We start from the raw sequence: 21,970 nt of genomic DNA, 5'->3' as shown, positions 1-21,970 counted from the left end.
AGGGAGCAATGGTGTTTGCTCCACTCTGCTGGATTTGAGTCACTCCTTCCGCTACCCACAAACAAACTGGGCCCCTCTGGTGCTGATTCCCGAGTGGGTGGGCTTGTGCACACTCTAGGCCCCGGTGGGTCTCTCCAACGACCTCTCCTGTGAGGCTGGGAGTTTCTCCTGCTGCTGCCTCAACCCCCATGGGTGTTTTCAGTCAGAGGTTTGAGGCTTTATTTCCCCAAGCTGAAGCCCTGGGTTGCGCAGTCTGCTTGGCTCCCCCGCTGTTCCTCCCCCTTTATCTATGCGCAAATGTGGGGCTGTGGGGTCTTCCAGCTGCAGCCTGGCCTGTCGGGTTCGTCCCACAATCCGCCACCTCACTGGGTCCGCCAGCTGCTGCCTTGCTGCGAGTCCTCTCTGCACAGGCTCCCCGCCTCCGCCCCTCCCATGGGTCTGGATGAATGTTTCTTCTTTATCTCCTTGGTTGTCGGACTTCCGTGTGGTTCAATTTTCTGTGAGTTCTGGTTGTTTTTTGTTTTTAAATTGTTGTTGTCCTTCTTTTAGTTGTGCGAGGAGGTGCAGTGTGTCTACCTGTGCCTCCATCATGGCCGGAACCCCTTAAAGTTTCTTTAAAAAAATTTTTTTATTGATTATGCTATTATAGTTGTGTCAATTTTTCCTCCTTTACTGCCCTCTACCCGATAACTCCATTCCCTCTAGCAGTCCTCCCCACTTAGTTCATGTCCATAGGTCATGCATATAAGTTCTTTGGCTTTTCCATTTCCTATACTGGTCTTAATGTTCCCCTCTCTAATTTGTGCCTACCAATTTATACTTCTTAATCTCTGCACCTTTTCCCCCATTCTCCCCCTCCCCGCGAATAACCCTCCATTTGATCTGCATATCTGTCTATGATGCTGTACCTGTTGTACTTGTTTGCTTAGATTTGTAGATTCACTTTGTTGATAGTTGTGAATTTGTTGCCATTTTAATGTTCATAGTTTTCATCTTCTTTTTCTTATATAGTTCCCTTTAACATTTCATGTAATAATGGCTTGGTGATGATGAACTCCTTTAGCTTTTACCTTGTCTGGGAAGAACTTCATCTGCCCTTCCAGTCTAAATGGTAGCTTTGCTAGACAGAGTAATGTAGGTTGTAGGTCCTTACTTTTCATTACTTTGAGTACTTCTTGCCAGTCCCGTCTAGCCTGCAAAGTTTCTTTTGAGAAATTAGCTGACAGTCTTATGGGAACTCCTTTGCAGGTAACTATTTGCTTTTCTCTTGTTTCTTTTAAGATTCTCTCTTTATCTTTAACCATTGGTATTTTACTTATGATGTGTCTTGGTGTGGACCTCTTTGGGTCCACCTTGTTTAGGATTCTCTGTGCTTCCTGGACTTATATCTTTATTTCCTTCACCAACTTAGGGAAATTTTCTTTCATTATTTTTTCAAATAAGTTTTAAATTTCTCGCTCTTCCTCTTCTTCTTCTGGCTCTGTTATGATTTGGATGTTGGTGCGTTTGGAGATGTCCCAGGGGCTCCTTATTCTATCCTTGTCTTTTTTCTTCTTGTTTTTCTGATTGAATGCTTGTTTTCTTCCTTATGTTCCAAATCATTGATTTGATTCTCAGCTTCATCCCTTCCACTGTTGGTTCCCTGTAGATTTTTTTCTTTATTTCATTTAATGCAACCTTTATTTCTGCCTGACTCTTTTTTATACTGTTGCAGTGTTCAAAGTGTTCTTTGAGCATCCTGATAACCATTGTTTTGAACTCTGCATCTAATAGGTTGTTTATCTCCATTTTGTTTAATTCTTTTTCTGGATTTTTGTTTTGTTCTTTCATTTGGGCCATATTTCTTTGTCTCCTCATTTTGGCAGCTTCCCTGTGTTTGTTTCTGTGTATTTGGTAGAACTGCTTTGACTCCTTGTCTTAGTAGCATGGCCTATGGTAGAAAAAGCACGTGTAAATTGTGTGGGGTGGAGACTTAGGTAATTGCCAGGAGAGGGCAACTTGTGTTATTACTTTGTGGCTCTATGTGGGGGGAGGGCTCAGAGAGGGGACAGTGCCACTGCCTAGCCTCTGGATATTTTCCTGGGAGGACGCTGTCTCCTGGCACTCACCCTGTTGCCATCACTTCACTTTCCAATTTGACTGGAAGTCTCGAAGTATATTCCTTGCGAAAGTTTCTTAAAAGCAGATGTACTGGACCAAGGCTTTAATATTGGTAAGAGTTAGTTGAATGGGTGGAAGGTGGAGGTAAGGAAATGAAAGAATTTTAGGTATAGAAAACAAGGGTAAAGGCAGGGTGTATGAATTAGTTCACTGACCTCTAAGCAGAGAACTTAGTGGATTATAATGTCAAAGAGTTCCATAAGAAGCTGGAGATGTGCTTAAGTCTAAGGTTAATCATGGAAGCTTGGTGTACCATGTAGCCATTAAACTAAATGGTGTGCATAGTGGAAAGCATCAAAACAAAAGAGTGACATGCTCAACTTTTTGGTTTAGATAGGTTATTTTTGTCCTTGAGTGCCTGATGTGATATTCTAATCTTTTTGAAGGTCAGTAACTTTCTTTGTTGCCTGCTATATCCTCAGAGCCTAGAATAATTCTGGCAAATATTTAAGTATTCACTAAAAATGTTAGTAAGGCAGTATAGTTGCATATAGCAGTTGAAAGCTTGGGCTCAAGTACAGATCTGAATCCTGATGCCACCATTAAGTAGCTCTGTGATCTTAAGCAAATTTCTTAATCATCCTTTGACTTAGCTTTCTTATCTAGAAAATGCAGAGAACAGTAGGATCTACCTAATGAGATTAAATGAGTTTATATAAAGCTCTTGGAATATCGCTTGGTTCATAGTAAGCATGATATAAATATTAACAGTTATTATTATTTCTTTTATGAATGAAGGATTAATACAAGCTAGAGCTGCCAAGAGCCTGTCCCAGAGCATATATGGAGTTACAGAGGAAGAGATGGATTTTAGAAATACTCAGAAACATAGTTAGATAGGATGTGGTAAATAAGGATGAAAAGGAATTAAGGTTAATTCCCTGGTGTAAAGGTAGAGCCTTAGGTTCTCTCTCCTCTCCAGTGTTCCTGCCCCCACCCCCCACCAGCACCCAACACACACACACACACACACACACACAGTTAAATTATGACTGATCCATTCCAGTTAGCATAGGAAATTTTAGGTTGGAGGTGGAGTCTCTGGTGTATTGAGGAAACCACTGACGAATTGTGGTACTCCCTCTTCTGGACTTTTGGTTGGCTTCTCTTTGTTTCCTTTTTCTTCCTTTAAGTCTATTCCTTGGACTCCTTGAATTCTTTTCTCCATAGGCCAGAAACATGAGAAGGACTAGGGTCACCTCAGGTTGTGGGTTGGGAGTGTTCAACTGGTTTCCTTTGCCTTGTTTCCTTTTCTCTTTTATTTTTTTTACAAGATTTTACTTATTTATTTTTAGACAGAGGGGAAAGGAGGGAGATAGAGAGGGAGAAAAACATCAGTGTGTGGTTGCCTCTCACGCATCCCCTACTGGGGACCTGGCCTTGCAACCCAGGCATGTGCCCTGACTGGGAATTGGCATTGGTGACCCTTTGGTTCACAGGCCGACCCATCCACCAAGCCACACCAACCACGGCTCCTTTTCTCTCTCTATGCTTCCCTCCCCACCCCATTATTTTCCTACCCCCTCCTTTTCCCACAGTGACAGAGCAGAGAACACATTTATCCTCCTTTTCTGGCCTGGCTACAGATTAGCTTGGTGTTTCACACTCCCAGTAATAAAGGAAAACGAGGGAGAATACCCTTGTGCACTTAAATTTAACTTTAAAATTTAACTGTAAATTTAATTTATTTTAATTCTGTTCTTCTGGTGTGATATTGAGAAGGATTTGAATGTAGCCTTTGAAGCAAGTTTCTGTAGCCTTGGGACCTTTTTGTTCCAGAAATCAGCTAACTCCTAGAGTACAGCTTGTCCTCCGGGCAAAAGGAATCTTGTTGCTCACTACCTTGCTGGTCAAGTTCTGAGCCAAGGGTTCCATGCTAGTTGTACTTTTGATAGAGTAGTGGGGCTGGCTGCCCTAAGAATGTGAGAAAGAGCAGCCCTGATATTTCTTTGAGATCTTTAGCTATAACTTAATGATTCATGTGAATTTTGCATTCTACTCTACAATTCATCTTTGTGTGTTTTAATATATATTTCCTTCCTATTTTTTTTTAAACCTAAACTGATGCTCCAGGAAAATAAATTCTTCCATTTTCTTAGGTGTTCTTATATTCCCTTGCGTACTACCTCATTCTCGAGATTAAGGATTTGGGCCAAAACCATTTTATTGAGTGTTTCTTGCATATACCTCATGATGGAAGATAACTTCTGACTATTTGGATCACAGCTTCTTTTTCTTAATGTTTTAAATGAGGCTGCTAATTGTTTGGAATAACACTCCTGATTATAAATAATTTGTACTAAAAGCTTTCCATTTCCTAGAGTTTGTAAAGAATACAAATACTCTGTGGAATTCCTTGTATGGGTAGTCATACAAAGATAATAGCCAGTGTTTGTTGTGTTCTTACTGTGTGCCAGGTTCTGCTCTTACCCTTTTTGTCTCTTACACTATTTAATTATATAGTGCTTTAAAATCAAGTAACTGGTCTTGTAGAACTCATGCTAACGTTGCTATTGTTTATAATTAACAGATTTCAACACTAAACTTGCACAATGTCTTTGAAACCAAGAGTAGTAGATTTTGATGAAACATGGAACAAACTTTTAACGACAATCAAAGCTGTTGTCATGTTGGAATACGTCGAAAGAGCAACATGGAATGATCGCTTCTCGTATCCTTTTAGTGGCATTGATTAATGTTCTTGTATTAATAATGATATTGTATTGATAAATATCAGTGAACATGATAAATGTTCTAAAATTGATAAACTTATTAAAATGTGAGAACAGGTTTAAGCTTATATAATTGGAAGAACATTCCAGTATGACTGTTTTCAAATATACTGTTATTTATATCTCTCCAAGTTCATCACCTATATGTGGCAATCATTTCTCTGATAATCTTTTGTTCAACAAATATTTAGTGAGCACAGGTACCCCATTCTTCTTGCTGTGCCGGCCCTTGAATAAACCACTTTCCTTTTCACCAGCACCTGTCTCACAGTTTGGCTTTCGTTGCGGCAGACAGCTGAACCTGGGTTTGGTTTCATACTTACATGTCAGGTACTACTTTAGGCTTTGGGAAAACATTTGTGAATAAAATACACTACTTCTCCTTCACTCTAGTAAGGGAAACAGACAATAAACAGATAAAAAAAAATCTAATGCCAGTGCTTCTCATAACAGGTAGTGATAAATACTGTGGGGAAAGTAAAGAAGGGTAAGGGTCAATTCCAATGGAGATGCAACCAAGAAATGAAGAGAATGCTGAGATTTGGAAGGGCAGCAATGGAAAAGTTAGAAAATACCATGAAGAGCAAAGATGTGTCATTAGAGACCAGGTTGAGATCATCCACACCCTCGTATTCCCAGTTGCTACATACAGATGCAGAAGCTGCACAATGAAGAAGGCTGATAGGAAAAAAGTGGATTTATTTAAAATATGGTGTTAAAAAATAGCTCTATGGATACCCTGAATTGCCAGAAAAATAAACAAGTGGGTCCTAGTACAAATTAAGCCTGAGAACATTGCTGGTGGTAAAAATAACAAAATTGGAGCTGTACTACTTCAGGCATATCATGAGAAGGCAGGGTTCTTTGGAAAAGCTAATAATGCTGGGAAAAATAGAAGGCAGTAGGAAAGGGGGAAGACCAAATGTGAGATGGATTGACTCCACCAAAGAAACCACAGGCGTGAGTCTACAGCAACTGAGCAGGGCTTCTGAGGACAGACATGGAGGATATCACTCATTCATAGGGGGTCAGGAGTCAGAGCCAACTGAACAACACGTAATACTCAAGGGTGTGGAGAGAATGGCTGAAGTACCTATGTGAATGGCTCTTTTAGCAAGGGATGTCAAGGAAGGCCTTTCTGGGGAGGGTATTTGAGCAGAGATGCAACAAAGTGAGGGAGCAAGTCTTACAGATAGCTGGTGGGGAGGGAGTGAACGGCAAGTTCAGTAACTGAGACAGAAACATGATTTTTAATTGGGTGGCTTATATTTGTGAATTAGGAGTTCCATAAGAAAAAACCAAAATGTGGTTTCCCTAGGACTATCTGAAACCTTGGTGTTCTGCATTTCTACATGACAGCAGTCTTTAAAAAAATAAATATGTATTATTATATATTATTATTTATATAATATAGTTATTATATAATAAAGTGTGAGTTATATAATAATATATGCATATATAAACCACACTGTCAACCTAGCACCTAGGGTTTATAAACTGGCATCAAGAAAAACCCAAAGGAGCCCTTGAGGACAGGATAGGCACTGGAGGAACCAGAAATCCTTTCCCAGAAAAGCAAGGTGAGATGTTGTATGATCCAGAATGTGTACAGAGGTTCAGAGTTCTTTCGAGGTCTGCTGCCCACTCTAGCAATCTTATGGGGCTAAAGGATGGCTGCCCTCCTTATGTGGGGCATATGTTTTTTAGAAACACTTGAATTCCAGAGGACAATGTGATTCAACTTATTCTCAATGCCTAACTCAGTTAATATTAAGCTGAATGTTGATGTAAGAACAATGCAGTTCTTTTAGACCAACAGGAAAACATTTAATTCATTACCTGTACAATTGTAATTTTAGTAAGAAACCTTTGTTAGGCTACCTGTGTTCTAGGCACTAATGATACATAAAATGATGGTAATGTTTCTGGAAGGCTTCATAGTTTGCAAAGATCTTTTACATTTTTAAATGTTATTTGCTACCTCAAATAAGCCTATTAGGTTGGTGGGGCAGCAATTATTGTCTTTATCTAACAGATAAGGAAACTGGTACTCAGGGGTAAAAGAACTTGCCCAGGGTCATGCAGGTAGTACCTGATATAGCACAGACTTGAATGCAAGATTTCTAATATCTAATGCCCTACACCTTCTGGTATATCTTAGGATAATTGATAGGGATTTCAGCCATTGAAGAGCCTTTTATTGAATTAGTCTCCTATATCTTTATGTGTCATTGTGGATCGTTTTTGGGTAGGTATCTTAATAAAAATTGAAAAAATGTTAATGAGATTGGCTAGATGAGTGCTAAGGTACTTCTAAGGCTATTTTAACTAAAATAAGCAGAGGGAAGAGAAGGAATTGGTGATAGAAGATTGCAAGGAAAGGGAAAATGAGTATAAGGTAAAGAAAAAGAAAAGAGTAAATGTGTTCTTTATGACTGTACAGAATATACACTTAATTGGTTGGTTTGTAAATGGTTTTTGAAATAGCCCTTACCTCGAAAGAGCTCTTTCAGTCACTTATTATTTCTAAGATCTTTATTGTTTGATCCATCTAAAATGGTCCTGTTATTCTTGACCTGATCATGGCTTTTCTCATTCCCTTAAAATAAAAAATATCTGTAAAAACAGTAAATTTAAAAGTATAATCTCTCACCTTAAAACATGTTTTAAATTCTCATCCAAGGTTATAGTCATTGACTTTATTTTCATTTTAAGATTGTATTTTTTATTTTTAGAGAGAGGGGAAGGGAGAAAGAGAGAGAGAGAAACATCGACATGAGAGAGAAACATTGATCAGTTGCCTTCTCATATGTGCTCCAACTGGGGATGGAACCCATAACCCAGGCATGTGCCCTGACCAGGAATTGAAATGGCGACCTTTTACTTTGCGGGATGATGCCCAGCCAACTGAGCCACACTAATCAGGGCATGTTTATTGACTTTAGAGAGAGGAAGAAAGGGAGAAACACTGATGTGAGAGAGAAACATCTATTTTTAGAAAGCATTTTTGGGGGGGTGTGTGAAACAATTCATACATGGAAAAGTTTGAACAACATGTAGAGTTGAACAAATAATTATAAAGAAACACCTTTAATAATTATAATCACCACACGGGCTGGTTAAGAACTAGAGCACTACTAGCATCCACCAACCCAGTACCACGTGTCCCTCTCAGTTCACTAGCCTGCTCCTTTCCCTTGGAGGTACCCCTATCCTGACTTTTGCACCTATTTTCTATTTTTCTAAAATCAGTATAACTTCTTATGTATACAACCCTGAATGATATTGGTTAATTCTTCCTGTGTTTTGAACTTTATTTAAATGGAATTATACTGTGTACCTTTGTCATTTTCTTTCAATATATGTGTGTATAATTTATTTTTTACAAGTGACCTTGTAAAATATGTATTATTCAGTTTTACAGTTGAGAATTTGTGGCCCAAAAGGGGTAAGATGACTTACTGATATTATAGGATAGAATGCTGGGGTACAAATGCCAAAGTTTTCTATACTTTTGCAGTCAGCATTAAGGAAGCTTGGCTGCCAATAAAAGTGTTCAACATGTATAAAAGTATGGAACTTATTGAACCCTTGTCCACAAACATTTTTCTTAAATATAAGCTTCACAGGGGGAAGGATTCTTGTCTGTTTTGTTGACTGCTATATTCCCAGCACCTGGTACTTATAGACACCTAGCAAATATTTGGTTATTGAATAGCTACTGTCAACTAAATGTCATTAAAGCGAATGGTACAGTTGAAACAAATAATATCAAAATTTGGCCAGTTCTCTTACTGTGTTGATAAGTGGGGCTTTTAACACTCATTCCTCATAAATGTACTGGGTCTGAGTATATATGCAGGTCATTCTGTTTGATAATTAATGTAAATAGAGAACATCAGTGTTTTTTGATGCATAACAAATTACCACGAATTTGCCAGTTTACAGAAACACTCATCTCACAATTTTGTTGGTCACAAGTCCATGGTGTGACTGGGTTCTTTGCTTGGGATCTCACAAGACTAAAACCTTTTCTTCTAGAACTCAGGGACCTTTTCCTAGTTTGTTGCTGTTGATTGGCAGAATTCAGTTTTTTGCAGTTATGGGACTGAAATTCTCCTTATCTGGTTGACTGTTGGCCAGGAGTTGCTCTCAGTGACTTGTGGTCACCCTCCAGCTTTTGTAGGTAATCCCCCTCCATCTTCAAAGCCAGCAGTGGCATGTCTAATCTTTCTGTGTTTTGAAGGAAATTTTTCTGTGTGTAGCTCCTTCTGCAGCTAGCAACAGAGGTGGGAGATGGGAGATGGAGGGATCTGATTTTAAAGGGCTCTTGCTATTAGATTAGGCCCACTAGGAAAGTCTAGGGTAATGTCCCTATTTGGGGGTCAACTGATTAGTAATTGTAATTGCATTTGCAAAGTCATTTTTGCCATGTGAAGTAACTTGGGTGTGATATCTTATATTCACAGCCTCAGGTATTAGGGTAGGAAATTTGGAGTCCATTTTCAGGATTGAGCCTAACACAAGTAATAATGATCCTTCATAACAAAAGTTTTATGACAACTTTGGAACAGTAGGATGGTTTGGAATTTACCCTTCATCAGGTGCTTTCCTATGGTAAGATAGAGACTAAGTATAGATCTACATTTATTATTTGTTTTTCTGGATTGGAGTTCTTTGGTTGTTTGGTTTACTTTTTATTTGTCGGGTTTTTTGCCTTTTGGTAGCTGTTAGAACAATTCCCAAACCCCAGCAGTGTAATACAGAAGTTCTTCTACTACAGACAAGTCAGCTTTTGCGTGGTTTTGTATAAATTCAGGGGGATTAAGCAACAGGAGATTTAAGATTGCTTTCCCTGAATGTATTTCTTTCCTGCCTAGGAAATCCGGGCTTTTCACAAAGAGTTATACTATTGTCCTCATTTCTAATTTATATTCTGTTAGGCTGTTTTTCAAACATAGACCAGTTTTGAGTACATTAAAGAATGTTGTAATGATCTTCACAAGTGTTAGAAGGAGAATTTAGTAACCTTGGCAACTTCACTTAGCACCCTTCACTCAGATTGTGCAGTTAGGGAAAGGTTTTCTCTATAGTCATCTCTGGTTTTCTCTATAGTCATCTCTATAGTCATCTCAGCAAGTTTCATTCTATGCTTCTAAATTAAATCGAATCAATATTTGATGTTGATGCCGATTCTAACAGATGATTTTATAGATTTGTTAAGGTTTTTTTTTTTTGTTATTTTCAGAGGGGAAGGAGAAAGAGAGGGAGAGAAACATTGATGTGAGAGACAAATATCAATCGGTCTCCTTTGCACGCGCCCCAACCAGGGACTGAACCCACAACCCAGGCACATGGCTTGACTAGACTCAAACTGGTGATCTTTTGCTTTGCAGAAGGGCACCCAGCCAACAGAGCCACACCAGTCAGGGCTTTCATTGCCCTTTCAAAACTAATTGTTTGTGACCCACTACATAATAGAGTTAATAGTGTTAAAACTCAAAATTAGATCAAAGTATAGGAAGCCCCTTTTAATGTAGAAAATGAACTAAAATAAATAATTTTGCTATAGGCCAATGCTGGCTTGGTTGTAACAGTTCAGAGCTTTTGCTCTGGAAGTTTCTGGCAATTTTAAGTGGCAAGTTCATAGGTAGAGGAATTTTTATATTCTGGTTTCAAAAACAATGATGTAAGGAAAAGATGACTTTGGGGAAGAGAGCATTTAAATCTAAATCTCACCTTCTCCAGTTATTTCCCATTTTTAGCCTTTTAAAGTGTCTTGAAAAATGCCCTTTTGGGTGTTCTTCCTAAGATGTAAATACTTCCAGGATGGTTGGATATTTGAGTAAATTAAAGAAAAAGAACATATTTAGGAATATATTTTAGGCAGTTGAAACTGAGACCCCCAAACTATTGTGAGTTAAAATGTTAATTTAAAAAAATTTTATTGTCCTGGCTGCGGTGGCTCACTTGGCTGGAGCATTGTGCAATTGACCAAAGGGTCATGGCTTGAATTCCTTCTCAGGGCACATGCTTGGGTTGTGGTTCTTGGTTGGGATGTGTAGGAGAGGCAACCTATTCATGTTTCTCACATGATGTTGTCTAAGATCAATAAGCAAGTCCCCCAGTGAGGATTTAAAAAAATTTATTAAGATGCATCCATTTAAAGAAATGAATACATTCTCACTGAGGAAGACAATATATGTCATATATGTAATGAAATGGGAAAGTCTGCATTGCCTCCCCTGCACAGATCTTTTTCCCTGAGCAGAAAGAAGGGAAGCCCTGAGGTGTAGTAGTAAATTTTATGTACATGTACATGCAGTGGTTATATTCAGAAAACATTTAGGCATATAAATAGCATAGTATGCTGAATTTATGGTATTGAATCATTTAAATTTTTCAGTATCAAGTAAGTTGTGTATTCTAGAAGTAAGTGTGTATATAGCTTAAGAAGTAGGTTTTGAGAGCTTGATATTAAATACATCACACCTTTGCTGAAAGGATTGTTGATCTAGGTTATGGCTGAATTTAGTCTTTTAAAAAACCTAAATACATACTCACTTATGAAAAATACAGATAAAATTTCACGAAGTGAACATGTATGCAGTAAATAGAACATTCTTAGCACCCCAGAAAATCTCTTGTTCCCTCTCAGTAACTAAAGTTAACTACTGTGGTAACATCAATTGGGTTGTCCAGCCTGCGCCCCAAGATGGCTGAATGCAGCCCAACACAAAATCGTAAATTTATTTAAAACTTTTTTTTTTCTCATCAGTTTTCTTTAGTGTCTGTACATTTAATGTGTGGCCCAAGGCAAATTTTCTTCTTCTAGTGTGGCCCAGAGATGCCAAAAGATTGGACACACCTGATTCTAATACATTTAATTCAGACAACTCTTTTATATCTGATTTTACTAGGGTAGTTTATGATGAATAATTGAGATTCATTGTAACCCTTTATGGTAAAAGAAAACAGGACAAAACATTTAGAAATTTAAATTATGTAGTGAATTAAGACTTTTTTTTGGTTAAGGAATTTATAGCTGAAACCTAGAGGGGCTCCAAGTAGGATCCAGAAATTCATATCATACATTATTTTGAAGCTCCTTCCTTTTCTGTTGATGCTTTCTTTCATTTCCCATCCACCAAACCATTATAAATTCTCTATAGAATCTGTGTCCTGGTAAATTCTTCTTTCTTAGGTGGTATATATTCAAATCTGTACTTTCTTTGTAATATAGGTTAATATTTTGATATGTTATTGCTGGTAGTTCTTTATGTAGTATTTTGCTTGGATAATCTAATTCATTATTTTCTTATTGTATATAGATATATATGGGTATATATTTGTACATACGGTTTTTTTTTTACAAAAAACCTGGCACAGCAAAGTTATATTGTATGGATGATATTTTTGCTTCACCTTGTTTGTTTTTTTAAAAGAAAGAAAATTATTATTTATACATAATAGACTAATATATTTAAGAAGTATATATATACAAAAGATATTTTATTAGTTAGTAATATTAATTAAAAATAAATTAAAGGATTTAGAAGGCACATGGGAAAATCTGATATCTACCAGGCTTCCATGTGAAGAAGGCTCCCGTAAGGAGGGATGCTTGCTCTTTCCAGAGTAATGATACCAGGTTAATAGGCGGAGCATGTGAGATTTGATCCCTATTTCACTTGCATCACCTACAGTACAGTGAATGCCTGTTACATGCCAGGAACTGTGCCTGGGGACTGGGAATATAGAGATGATTAAGAAGAACAGGCTAGCATGGATGACAAAGATATAAATAATTTCTATTGAATAAACATAAGTTCTACAGAAGACATATATTGGGTTGGCCAAGTTCTTTTGCTTTTTCTGTAAGGTGGCTGTGATAGCGCCTAGTTGTCTTTAAGTTCATTTGAAACACTTTTGTTAGATTGTCGTTGTGACAGCTGTCATATCAGCATGCATTTAAAAAAAATTGGCGAATTTTGTATAGCCATTTTAATATTGAAGATGGAAGAAAATATGCAACATTTTCAGCATATTATGCTTTATTTCAAGAAAGGTAAAAACGCAACTGAAATACAAAAAAAAGATTTGTGCAGTGTATGGAGAAGGTGCTGTGACTGAGCCAATGTCCCAAAAGTGGTTTGTGAAGTTCTGTGCTGGAGATTTTTCGATGGATGATGCTCAACTGGGTAGACCAGTTGAAGCTGATGGAGATCAAATAAAGACGTTAATTGAGAATGGTCAACATTATACCATGTGGGAGATAGCTGACACACTCAAAATATCCAAATCAATAGTTATTGGTGAAAATAACTATTTTTATTTTATTTTATGGAAAAAAACTAAACGGACTTTTTTGCCAACCCAGTGTGAAATGTGGGGACTATAGGGGGGAAGAACTTACATCCTACCTCTGATATATTTTTAGGCACAAATTTTTATTTTATAATATTTCCTGATCCTTATGTATACTTGACTCCACCAAAATAATCAATCTTATTTTCAGTTTTTATCTGCATCTTTAATTAGGCTGGTCTCAGATTGCTTCATGTGTATTTTATTTTCCACATTTGGTGAGTGATGCATAAATTAAAAAGTACTTTAACATACATGATCTTATAAGGATCCTATAGATATGTTAGGAGAGGGTTTATTATCCTTATATTAGAGATAAGGAAATGACAGTTGCAGAAAGGCTAAGAGATTTGTTTAAGATCACTGGCTAGTAAATGCCTGAAGCAGATCCCATTTCCTCTGATTCCTGATTAAGTGATACCTAGCTAGGTATGTAGTGGGTGGTCAGAAACTTAATTGATGTTACTATTCATACTGTAATTCTTCTAATAGGATAAATTGTGAAGGACAGTGGATAGGTTGTAGAAGATTTTGATGAGTACTGTGATGTAGGAGAATGTGTCAAATGAGTGATTTTTGTAGCTTTTGCTTTTCAGAATTGCCTAGACATGTCTACCTCTTGTGATATTCCAGAGCCCTTTGTTGATATTATGCTTATGTTCTTTTTAAAATAAACTTTATTTCGTAGGTGTCTAGGTAACTTGACTTTCCAGGATCCCCCTCTGAATTTTAATTTTTCTAAGAGTAATGATTTTTCTTAAAATGCTGTCAAATAATTCTCAATAAATGTTTATTGAATGAGTAAATGATGTATCTTCTACTGCTTTTTAAAGTAAGCATTGTTCTATATTTTACACTTTATTCTATATCTATGTCTATATAATCCTAAAGCACAAAAATGAAATAATAATTTTTCATTTTTTTATGTGAAACTTGAATTTAAATCTCATTTGTTTTAAAGAATTTCTCCAACGAATGTGAAAACCTTAACAGTTTAACTAGAGATATCTATGCTTTATGTGTGGCCTATCCTGAACCCCTTGGAGAAAGACTTTATACAGAAACTAAGATTTTTTTGGAAAACCACGTACGGCATTTACATAAGGTAAGGAATGATACATACATGATATAAATACATTTGTAGTTGTGTAGTTATTTGCTTAGTTCACTATTTGTCAGTGAAGAATTTAGATCAAGTAAAGGCTTATTTGTTTTATTTCCTAAATAGCATTTTTCTAGTTATATATATTTAAGATCTATGAGTCAAGCACTGTGCTGTTAGGTTCTCACAAGGGAAATTAGTATAGTTGTTCAAGATCATATAATCAGTAAGTGAAAAAGCAGGGTTTCAAATCAAGGTTTGTTCACCTTTAAAATGTGCTCCTGTCTTCTGGACAGAACTAGGTTTTCTCTTACTGTTGCTTCCCACCTCTTGGTGAATCTCTCTTTATTATTTTCGACTTTTTGCTGCCTCTTCGTATCCTAGGTAAAGTCTTACAAAAACCTAAAATTAAAAAGGGAAATGCTAAATTTAAAAGCATGAGAGAAACTGTTTCTGACCAGCATTTTTGGCTAGTATGCCATATGTGTGAGGGCAACATCACAGACTTGATCTGCACCTAAACAATGAATTTGCAGTATTTGACTGTAGACAGCATTTCTAACTTAACCTACCAATCTTCTCAAGGAGCCGAATGAGATCATTTATTGTCTGGGCTAGCAACTCAGACTTTACCTTTTAATAGACCATGGACAACTCACATAATCTGTTTTAAGTATTTTTATCTATAAAATGGAGATAAAACAACACAATCTAATGCCTAACCCTGAACAAGGCTTGGAGGATAGTTTTTAAAGTTGGTAATAACTCATAAGTAGTGCTTGATCATGTGATAGTTTCTTTCAAACATTCAGAGGAAGTGCTATACTTTTTACTATATATGGTAGATAGTATTCTGGTACGTACATATACTAGTTCATGAACGCAGTGTTGGTAACAAATACTTTAAATTGGTTTTAAAGTTAGTTTTAAAGTTAAAGTTCTGCTGTTGTGAGCTAGTGAGCTTTGCTTATGCTATAATTGATAGCTATGGCACATTTATGAATTTTGCAATTTTATATTTTAGAATAGGTTGTAAGTGTAACTTTTTAAAAACTTCAGTGTAATCTTAGATTTATAGAAAAGTTGCAAAAATAGTACAGAGAGTTCTCTTATACTTTTATTCAGCTTCTTAATGTTAATGCTTTGCATAATAGTGGTATGGTATTAAAACTAAGAAATTAACATTGGTATAATTGTTTGATTTTAAAATGGCATATGATTATATACTATATGTTCTCATATCCAGTGGTAAAAAAGTTGGCTCATGTGTAGATGACAAAGTAAATTGTTAATGTAGCCAAAAAAAATCACCAGTTTCACCTGTGAGAAGAAAATTTGATTTGATTGGGGGAGGGAACTTTTTAAATGAATGAAGTACTACATTACCATTATAGATAATTCAGGATATACAGATAAACAAAAAGAATAAAATAAACATCACCAATAACATAATTCCACAATTAACCATTGTTAATATTTATGATATGTCTATATTTAAATATATCTCTTTTGGTACATATGTAATTTGATTTATAATTCCTGTAATGCATATTTTTGCTTTGTGCAGACTTCATTTTTTATTAGAAAAGTGAGTTATGTTATACACTTACATGCTTTTTGTTTTTAATGATATTGTAAGTCTCTCTTTATTTGTCAGTAAACAGACTTTTGTAATCCTAGCAATGACAATAAAATTTTTTATGGTGTGGAGATAGATACTATGACTTGTTTAAATATTTCTGTATTGTTGGACATGTACATTATTTCCAATTTATATAATTTTTTATTATCAATAATACTTCTGTGAACATTGTTGTGGCTAAATTACTTTTGTGTAACCAAAGTTTTGTAGGATAAATTCCTAGACCTGGAATTTACTGGGAACATTTTTTACTGTTTTTGACATATAATAACAAATTTTTCTTGGATTTATATTGTTTCAAACCAGCAATAGTACTTCCTAATGGTACTCTATTCCCCAGGATTATTTATAGTTGCTATTTCTTTTTAAATTTATTTTTACTGTATTTTTTCTTTTTTAAAAATATTTTTGTTGTTGTCGTTCAATTACAGTTGTCTGCATTTTCTCCCCACTCCTCCACTCCACCCTATAGTTGCTATTTCTAATTTATTTACCAATAAGATTAGCAAGAAAAGCATGGTTTATAGGTTATTTCTATTGTCTTGAACCTTAATTGTTAAAATTCCAAGTTTAAAAGCATTGCATTAGATAATTAGTTAGATGAAAATTGAGGTCAAGATTTCTTAAGGTTATATGGTTAGTTAATGAAAGAACTGAGATAGGAGAACCTGAGATCCCCTGAATATCAGTCCAATGTATTTTTTAAAATATATTTATTGATTATGCTATTACAGTTGTCCCATTTCCTCCCCTTCACTCAACTCCATCCTGCCCACCCCCTCCCTCCCACATTCCCCCCCTATAGTTCATGTCCATGGGTCATACTTATAAGTTCTTTGGCTTCTACATTTCCTACACTAATCTTACCCTCCCCCTGTCTATTTTTTACCCACCATTTTTGCTATTTATTCTCTGTACCTTTCCCCCCTCTCTCCCTCTCCCACTCCCCTATTGATAACCCTTCATGTGATCTCCATTTCTGTGGTTCTGTTCCTGTTCTAGTTGTTTGCTTAGTTTGCTTTTGTTTTTGTTTTAGGTGTGGTTGTTTTTTACTATTCATTTGGATCTTTTTCTATTTCTTAGATAAGTCCCTTTAACATTTCCTATAATAATGGCTTGGTGATGATGAACTCCTTTAACTTGACCTGATCTGAGAAGCACTTTACATCTGCCCTTCCGTTCTAAATGATAGCTTTGCTGGACACAGTAATCTTGGATATAGGCCCTTGCCTTTCATGACTTGGAATACTTCTTGCCAGTCCCTTCTTGCCTGTAAGGTCTCTTTTGAGAAATGAGCAGACAGTCTTATGGGAACCCCTTTGTAGGTAACTGTGTCCTTTTCTCTTGCTGCTTCTAAGATTCTCTCCTTATCTTTAATCTTAGGTAATGTAATTATGATGTGCCTTGGTGTGTTCCTCCTTGGGTCCAGCTTCTTTGGTACTCTCTGAGCTTCCTGGACTTCCTGCAAGTCTATTTCCTTTGCCAGACTGGGGAAGTTCTCCTTCATTATTTGTTCAAATAAGTTTTCAATTTTTTGTTCTTCCTCTTCTCCTTCTGGCACCCCTATAATTTGGATGTTGGAACGTTTAAAGAGGTCCTGGAGGTTCCTAAGCCTCTCCTCATTTTTCTGAATTCTTGTTACTTCATTCTTTTCTGGTTGGATGTTTCTTTCTTCCTTCTGGTCCACACCTTTGATTTGAGTTGCAGTTTCCTTCCCGTCACTATTGGTTCCCTGTACATTTTCCTTTGTTTCTCTTAGCATAGCCTTCATTTTTTCATCTAATTTGTGACCAAATTCAACCAATTGTGTGAGCATCCTGATTACCAGGACTTTGAACTGTGCATCTGATAGGTTGGCTATCTCTTTGTCGCTTAGTTGTTTTTTTTCTGGAGCTTGATCTGTTCTTTCATTTGGACCATTTTTTTTTGTCTTGGCGCGCCTGTTACTTAAAGGGGCGGAGCCTTAGTTGTTCACCAGGGTGGGGTAACGCTGGTTGCTGTGCTGTGACGTTGTACGTGGGGGAGGGGCCAAGAGGGAGTGATGGCGCCTCCTCCACTCTCTGCTGGATTTCACTCCCTCCGCTACGCACAATCAAATTGGGCCCCTCTGGTGCTGATTCCCGAGTGGGTGGGATTGTGCACACTCTAGGCCCTGTGGGTCTCTCCAACGACCTCTCCTGTGAGGCTGGGAGTTTCTCCTGCTGCCACCTCAACCCCCACGGGTGTTTTCAGTCAGAGGTTTGAGGCTTTATTTCCCCAAGCTGGAGCCTTGGGTTGCGCAGTCTGCTTGGCTCCCCCGCTGTTCCTCCCCCTTTATCTATGCGCAAATGTGGGGCTGTGGGGTCTTCCAGCTGCAGCCTGGCCTGTCGGGTTCGTCCCACAATCCGCCACCTCACTGGGTCCGCCAGCTGCTGCCTTGCTGCGAGTCCTCTCAGCCTCTCCTACTGGTCTGGATGAATGTTTCTTCTTTATCTCCTTGGTTGTCGGACTTCCATACAGTTTGATTTTCTATTTTCTGGTTGTTTTTTGTTTTTAAATTGTTGTTGTCCTTCTTTTGGTTGTGCAAAGAAGCACAGTGTGTCTACCTATGCCTCCATCTTGGCCGGAAGCCCTAGTCCAATGTATTTTTATGGTTAGAGTAGATTTTCTTTAAAAATAATGTTGAAAAAATTAGACCTCAATTTTTGGTTTGATTTTCATTTTCAAAAAGTAATAGCTTTTGCCCTGGCCAGGTGGCTGAGCTGGTTGAATTGTCGTCTATACACCACAACGTTGCAGGTTTGCTGCCTGGTCAGGGCACATATGTAGATCGTGGGTTTATCCCCATTTGGGGCGTGTACAGGAGGCAACCAGTCTGTGTTTCTCCCTGTCTCTCTCTCTCCTCCTTTCCTTCCCTTCCCTCTCTCCCTTACTCCCTCTACTTCTCCTTCCCTCCTCTCTCTAAAAATCAATAAACATATCCTCAGGTGAGAATTAAAACATCATAATAATAGGCTTCTTTTAAGTAAATTTTAAAAAACTTGGGGAATGTAGAAAAGACAATTTGCATGAAAAGTTATTTACATAGTAATTTGGAGTAATGATATAATTATATCAGGCTGATTTACTAACATACTTAGCAGGTTGATCAGATGTGATGATTTGAGGAAACACATAGAGACATGGCAATAGAATTATGTTCTAGATGAACTGATATTACTATATTCTAGCCCAAAGAGAGCATCACACCATTATATTTTGGCCTTTTATTTTAGAGAATTGAACAATTTACTCTCTAGTATGGGTGCTTCACTTTTATACTTAAGACTCACATTGTTTTTTAGTTGTTTCATTGTTACTAAAGGTAGTTAAATTAGAATGGAATTTATAAATGTAATTTATAATGCTTAAATTATGTCAGTTATTTTAGAATATTTTTGATAAATTTACAGTTTATAAATGAAAATGATTAGTGCTTTACAAGTGAAAATATTTTGCTTCCTTATGTAGAGAGTTCTGGAGTCTGAAGAGCAAGTACTTGTTATGTATCATAGGTATTGGGAGGAATACAGCAAAGGTGCAGACTATATGGACTGCTTGTATAGGTAAGTATGCTTTTAAACTCTGGCAGTCTTAACAGTATTGCTTGTGTTCATAATGGAAGTGTTTAAAAAAAAAACAACAACTACCTACTACCTATTGAAATGCACAAAACTGCCATTTAGACTTCTCGGTTATGGAAAAGGTGTGCAGTCTGGGTCATGTGGGTATTTGGGAGCTAGGCTGTGTGTGGGAAGTTATTCTGTGACAAGTGTATTTGATGGTATAGCTCTCTTTCTTCAGCTTATTTGGAACTACATAGTACATGTTAAATCTCAACAGAAATCCAAAGTGAAACCTTAGTTTGGATGAAATTTAGCAGAGTAAATCTAAGTCCATGTTCCCCTTCAGTAGGCTCTTATTTGACCCTAGGATCCAGTGTTTTATGTCATAGAAACACTATTAGTCAAAGTACTTAGCAGTTTTCCTTTTGAATTTCCACCCTCTCCAAGAATTTTGAATTACCTCCAGTGTCATAATGCCCAATGACTCTGTCTTCCTGTCTTTCCTCATGCTATTCACTTTGTCTCAATTGCTTTTCTTCCTTTTTTTGAATTACTAATTCTGATGTATTTTTCCACATTCCCCTCTCTGGACTTCCTTCCCCATCTCTGCCCAGTCTCCTGCTTAGATCTTTTATGTTAACTGCCACACCTGTGAGTTCCATGGTATCAGCTGGTCCTCTTTAACCTGTTCATGTAGACAGTGGAAAGAAGTACTTAGGTACAGAAGGCATAGAATTATTTATTCAATAGTGAATAAATAAGAAATAGTGTCATTAGCACCTGAGCCTTTCACATTTGGATGTGGGGTATGTGCTCTTGAAATGGTTGTGGCTGTGATACATGCAGTGATAGTTCGCCCTGTGCATGCCACAGACATACCCTTGCCTCATTTTCTCACTGGGGAAAAGCTGAAGAGTAGAGCTGGTCCCAAAGCATTATCTGCACAGTTATACCATGCAGGAATGCCACACTGGGGCCAAGGCTTGGTTTTCTTGGTGTGTTTGTCTTTTGCTTGACTGGTTCATGTTCCCTTAGGTTTTTTAACAATAGTGGATTTTACTCACTATAAGTTGCCTATATTAGAAACTGGAGCTTACTTCTAATGGCCAGTAGCTTTTACTTCTTTTTAGAAGAGCAAAATATAGTAAAACCAGAAACCAGCTATTGCTGACAAGCACAGCACTAACTGTGGCATTGGCTTTTATAAAGCAGTATATTCATTAAACATCCCGACATTTGATGTTTTTTTCCCTCATCCACCAAAGTAAGATAGTCATAAGTAGAACTTTAACAATTCCCCAGCTAAATTGTGGGAGAGAGTTTGGGGAATTTTAAGGATAAGAGCATGCATGCCTTTGCCTTTGCTGGGAATCTTGGGCCACTGGTATGGAAATGACAAGAGTATGCAGATTCTGTGCCGTGGAGTGGGATCTCTCTTTAACTGAGACAGTTCAGTAAAGATTTAAATTGTTTTTTTATTTTTTCAGTTTTTAGGACATAATTCTCTTGGGTTTCCAGTATTTATGTTTACCAAAATCAATTTGATACTATTTAAATTAAAACTATTAACTTAGTACATTAATGAATTTTTATTACAAGTTGCAGTCTATATAATATCCATGCATGTGTGTATGTGTATAAAGTGGTATGAGGTAGTTAGTATCTCCGTTTTTATAGGCGAATAAACTGAGGGTTAGAGAGGTTAAATGAATTTGCTTAAGGGCTCAGCTAAAAAAAAGCACAAGGGCAGAATTTAAACCCAGATCAGTCTGATTAAATCCATTTAACTTCTTCATTCTACCCTAGTCTCATTCTAGCTGCTCTTTTAGTTACTTATGTAGATTCTATTCTCATCCCTTTTCTCACATGTTTTTTTTCTAGGATGATCTCAGTTACTCCTGGTTTTAGCTACAACCTACAGATTGATAGCCACCAAAATATTTATTTATCCCAGGCAGTTTAAGTTTCAGAGGAGTGTTTTTACTTAGCTTTCTATGTCTCCAGGATGTTCTATGAGTACGTACATCATACAACTGCAGGTGTTTAAAACTGAGCTCATTATCTTTTACATGCACACTGTTCCAGCATGACTGATTTCAGTGAATGGTAGTACTGTATGCCTAGACATATATGCAGAAGTCTCAGTTATCCTTCCCTTTGGCTTATCCTCTCCACCTGACCTCTACTGGTTGACTCCTCCAAATATCTCTGAAATTCATTATTTCCTTTGCACTGCTATAGTTCAAGCTTTTTATCATTCCTCACCAGGACTGTTAATGATAAAGTCCCTGTAATTAGCTCCCATTTTTTATTTCTATTTTATTCTATTTGGTAAACTTCTGTTATCTAAAGTGCAAATTTGATCACTTTCTAACCTCTTTAC

At 37.0% G+C, this 21,970-nt stretch overlaps 1 protein-coding gene across 3 annotated transcripts in view; it reads left to right on the top strand.

The window, feature by feature from the left end:
• Positions 1-21,970, top strand: part of CUL2 (cullin 2) — a 113,028-nt gene that overhangs the window by 19,338 nt on the left and 71,720 nt on the right. For all 3 annotated transcript variants that reach the window (XM_045183700.2, XM_024574749.3, XM_045183701.2), the window contains exons 2-4: positions 4,691-4,831; positions 14,262-14,364; positions 19,493-19,587. In XM_045183700.2, coding sequence (XP_045039635.1) covers positions 4,713-4,831; positions 14,262-14,364; positions 19,493-19,587 — 317 coding nt within the window. In that variant the 5' untranslated portion in view covers positions 4,691-4,712. The remainder of the gene's footprint in view (positions 1-4,690; positions 4,832-14,261; positions 14,365-19,492; positions 19,588-21,970) is intronic.

Source organism: Desmodus rotundus, chromosome 4, assembly GCF_022682495.2.
Source record: "Desmodus rotundus isolate HL8 chromosome 4, HLdesRot8A.1, whole genome shotgun sequence".
Lineage (NCBI taxonomy): Eukaryota > Metazoa > Chordata > Mammalia > Chiroptera > Phyllostomidae > Desmodus > Desmodus rotundus.
This window is presented reverse-complemented; position numbering and strand designations above follow the sequence as displayed.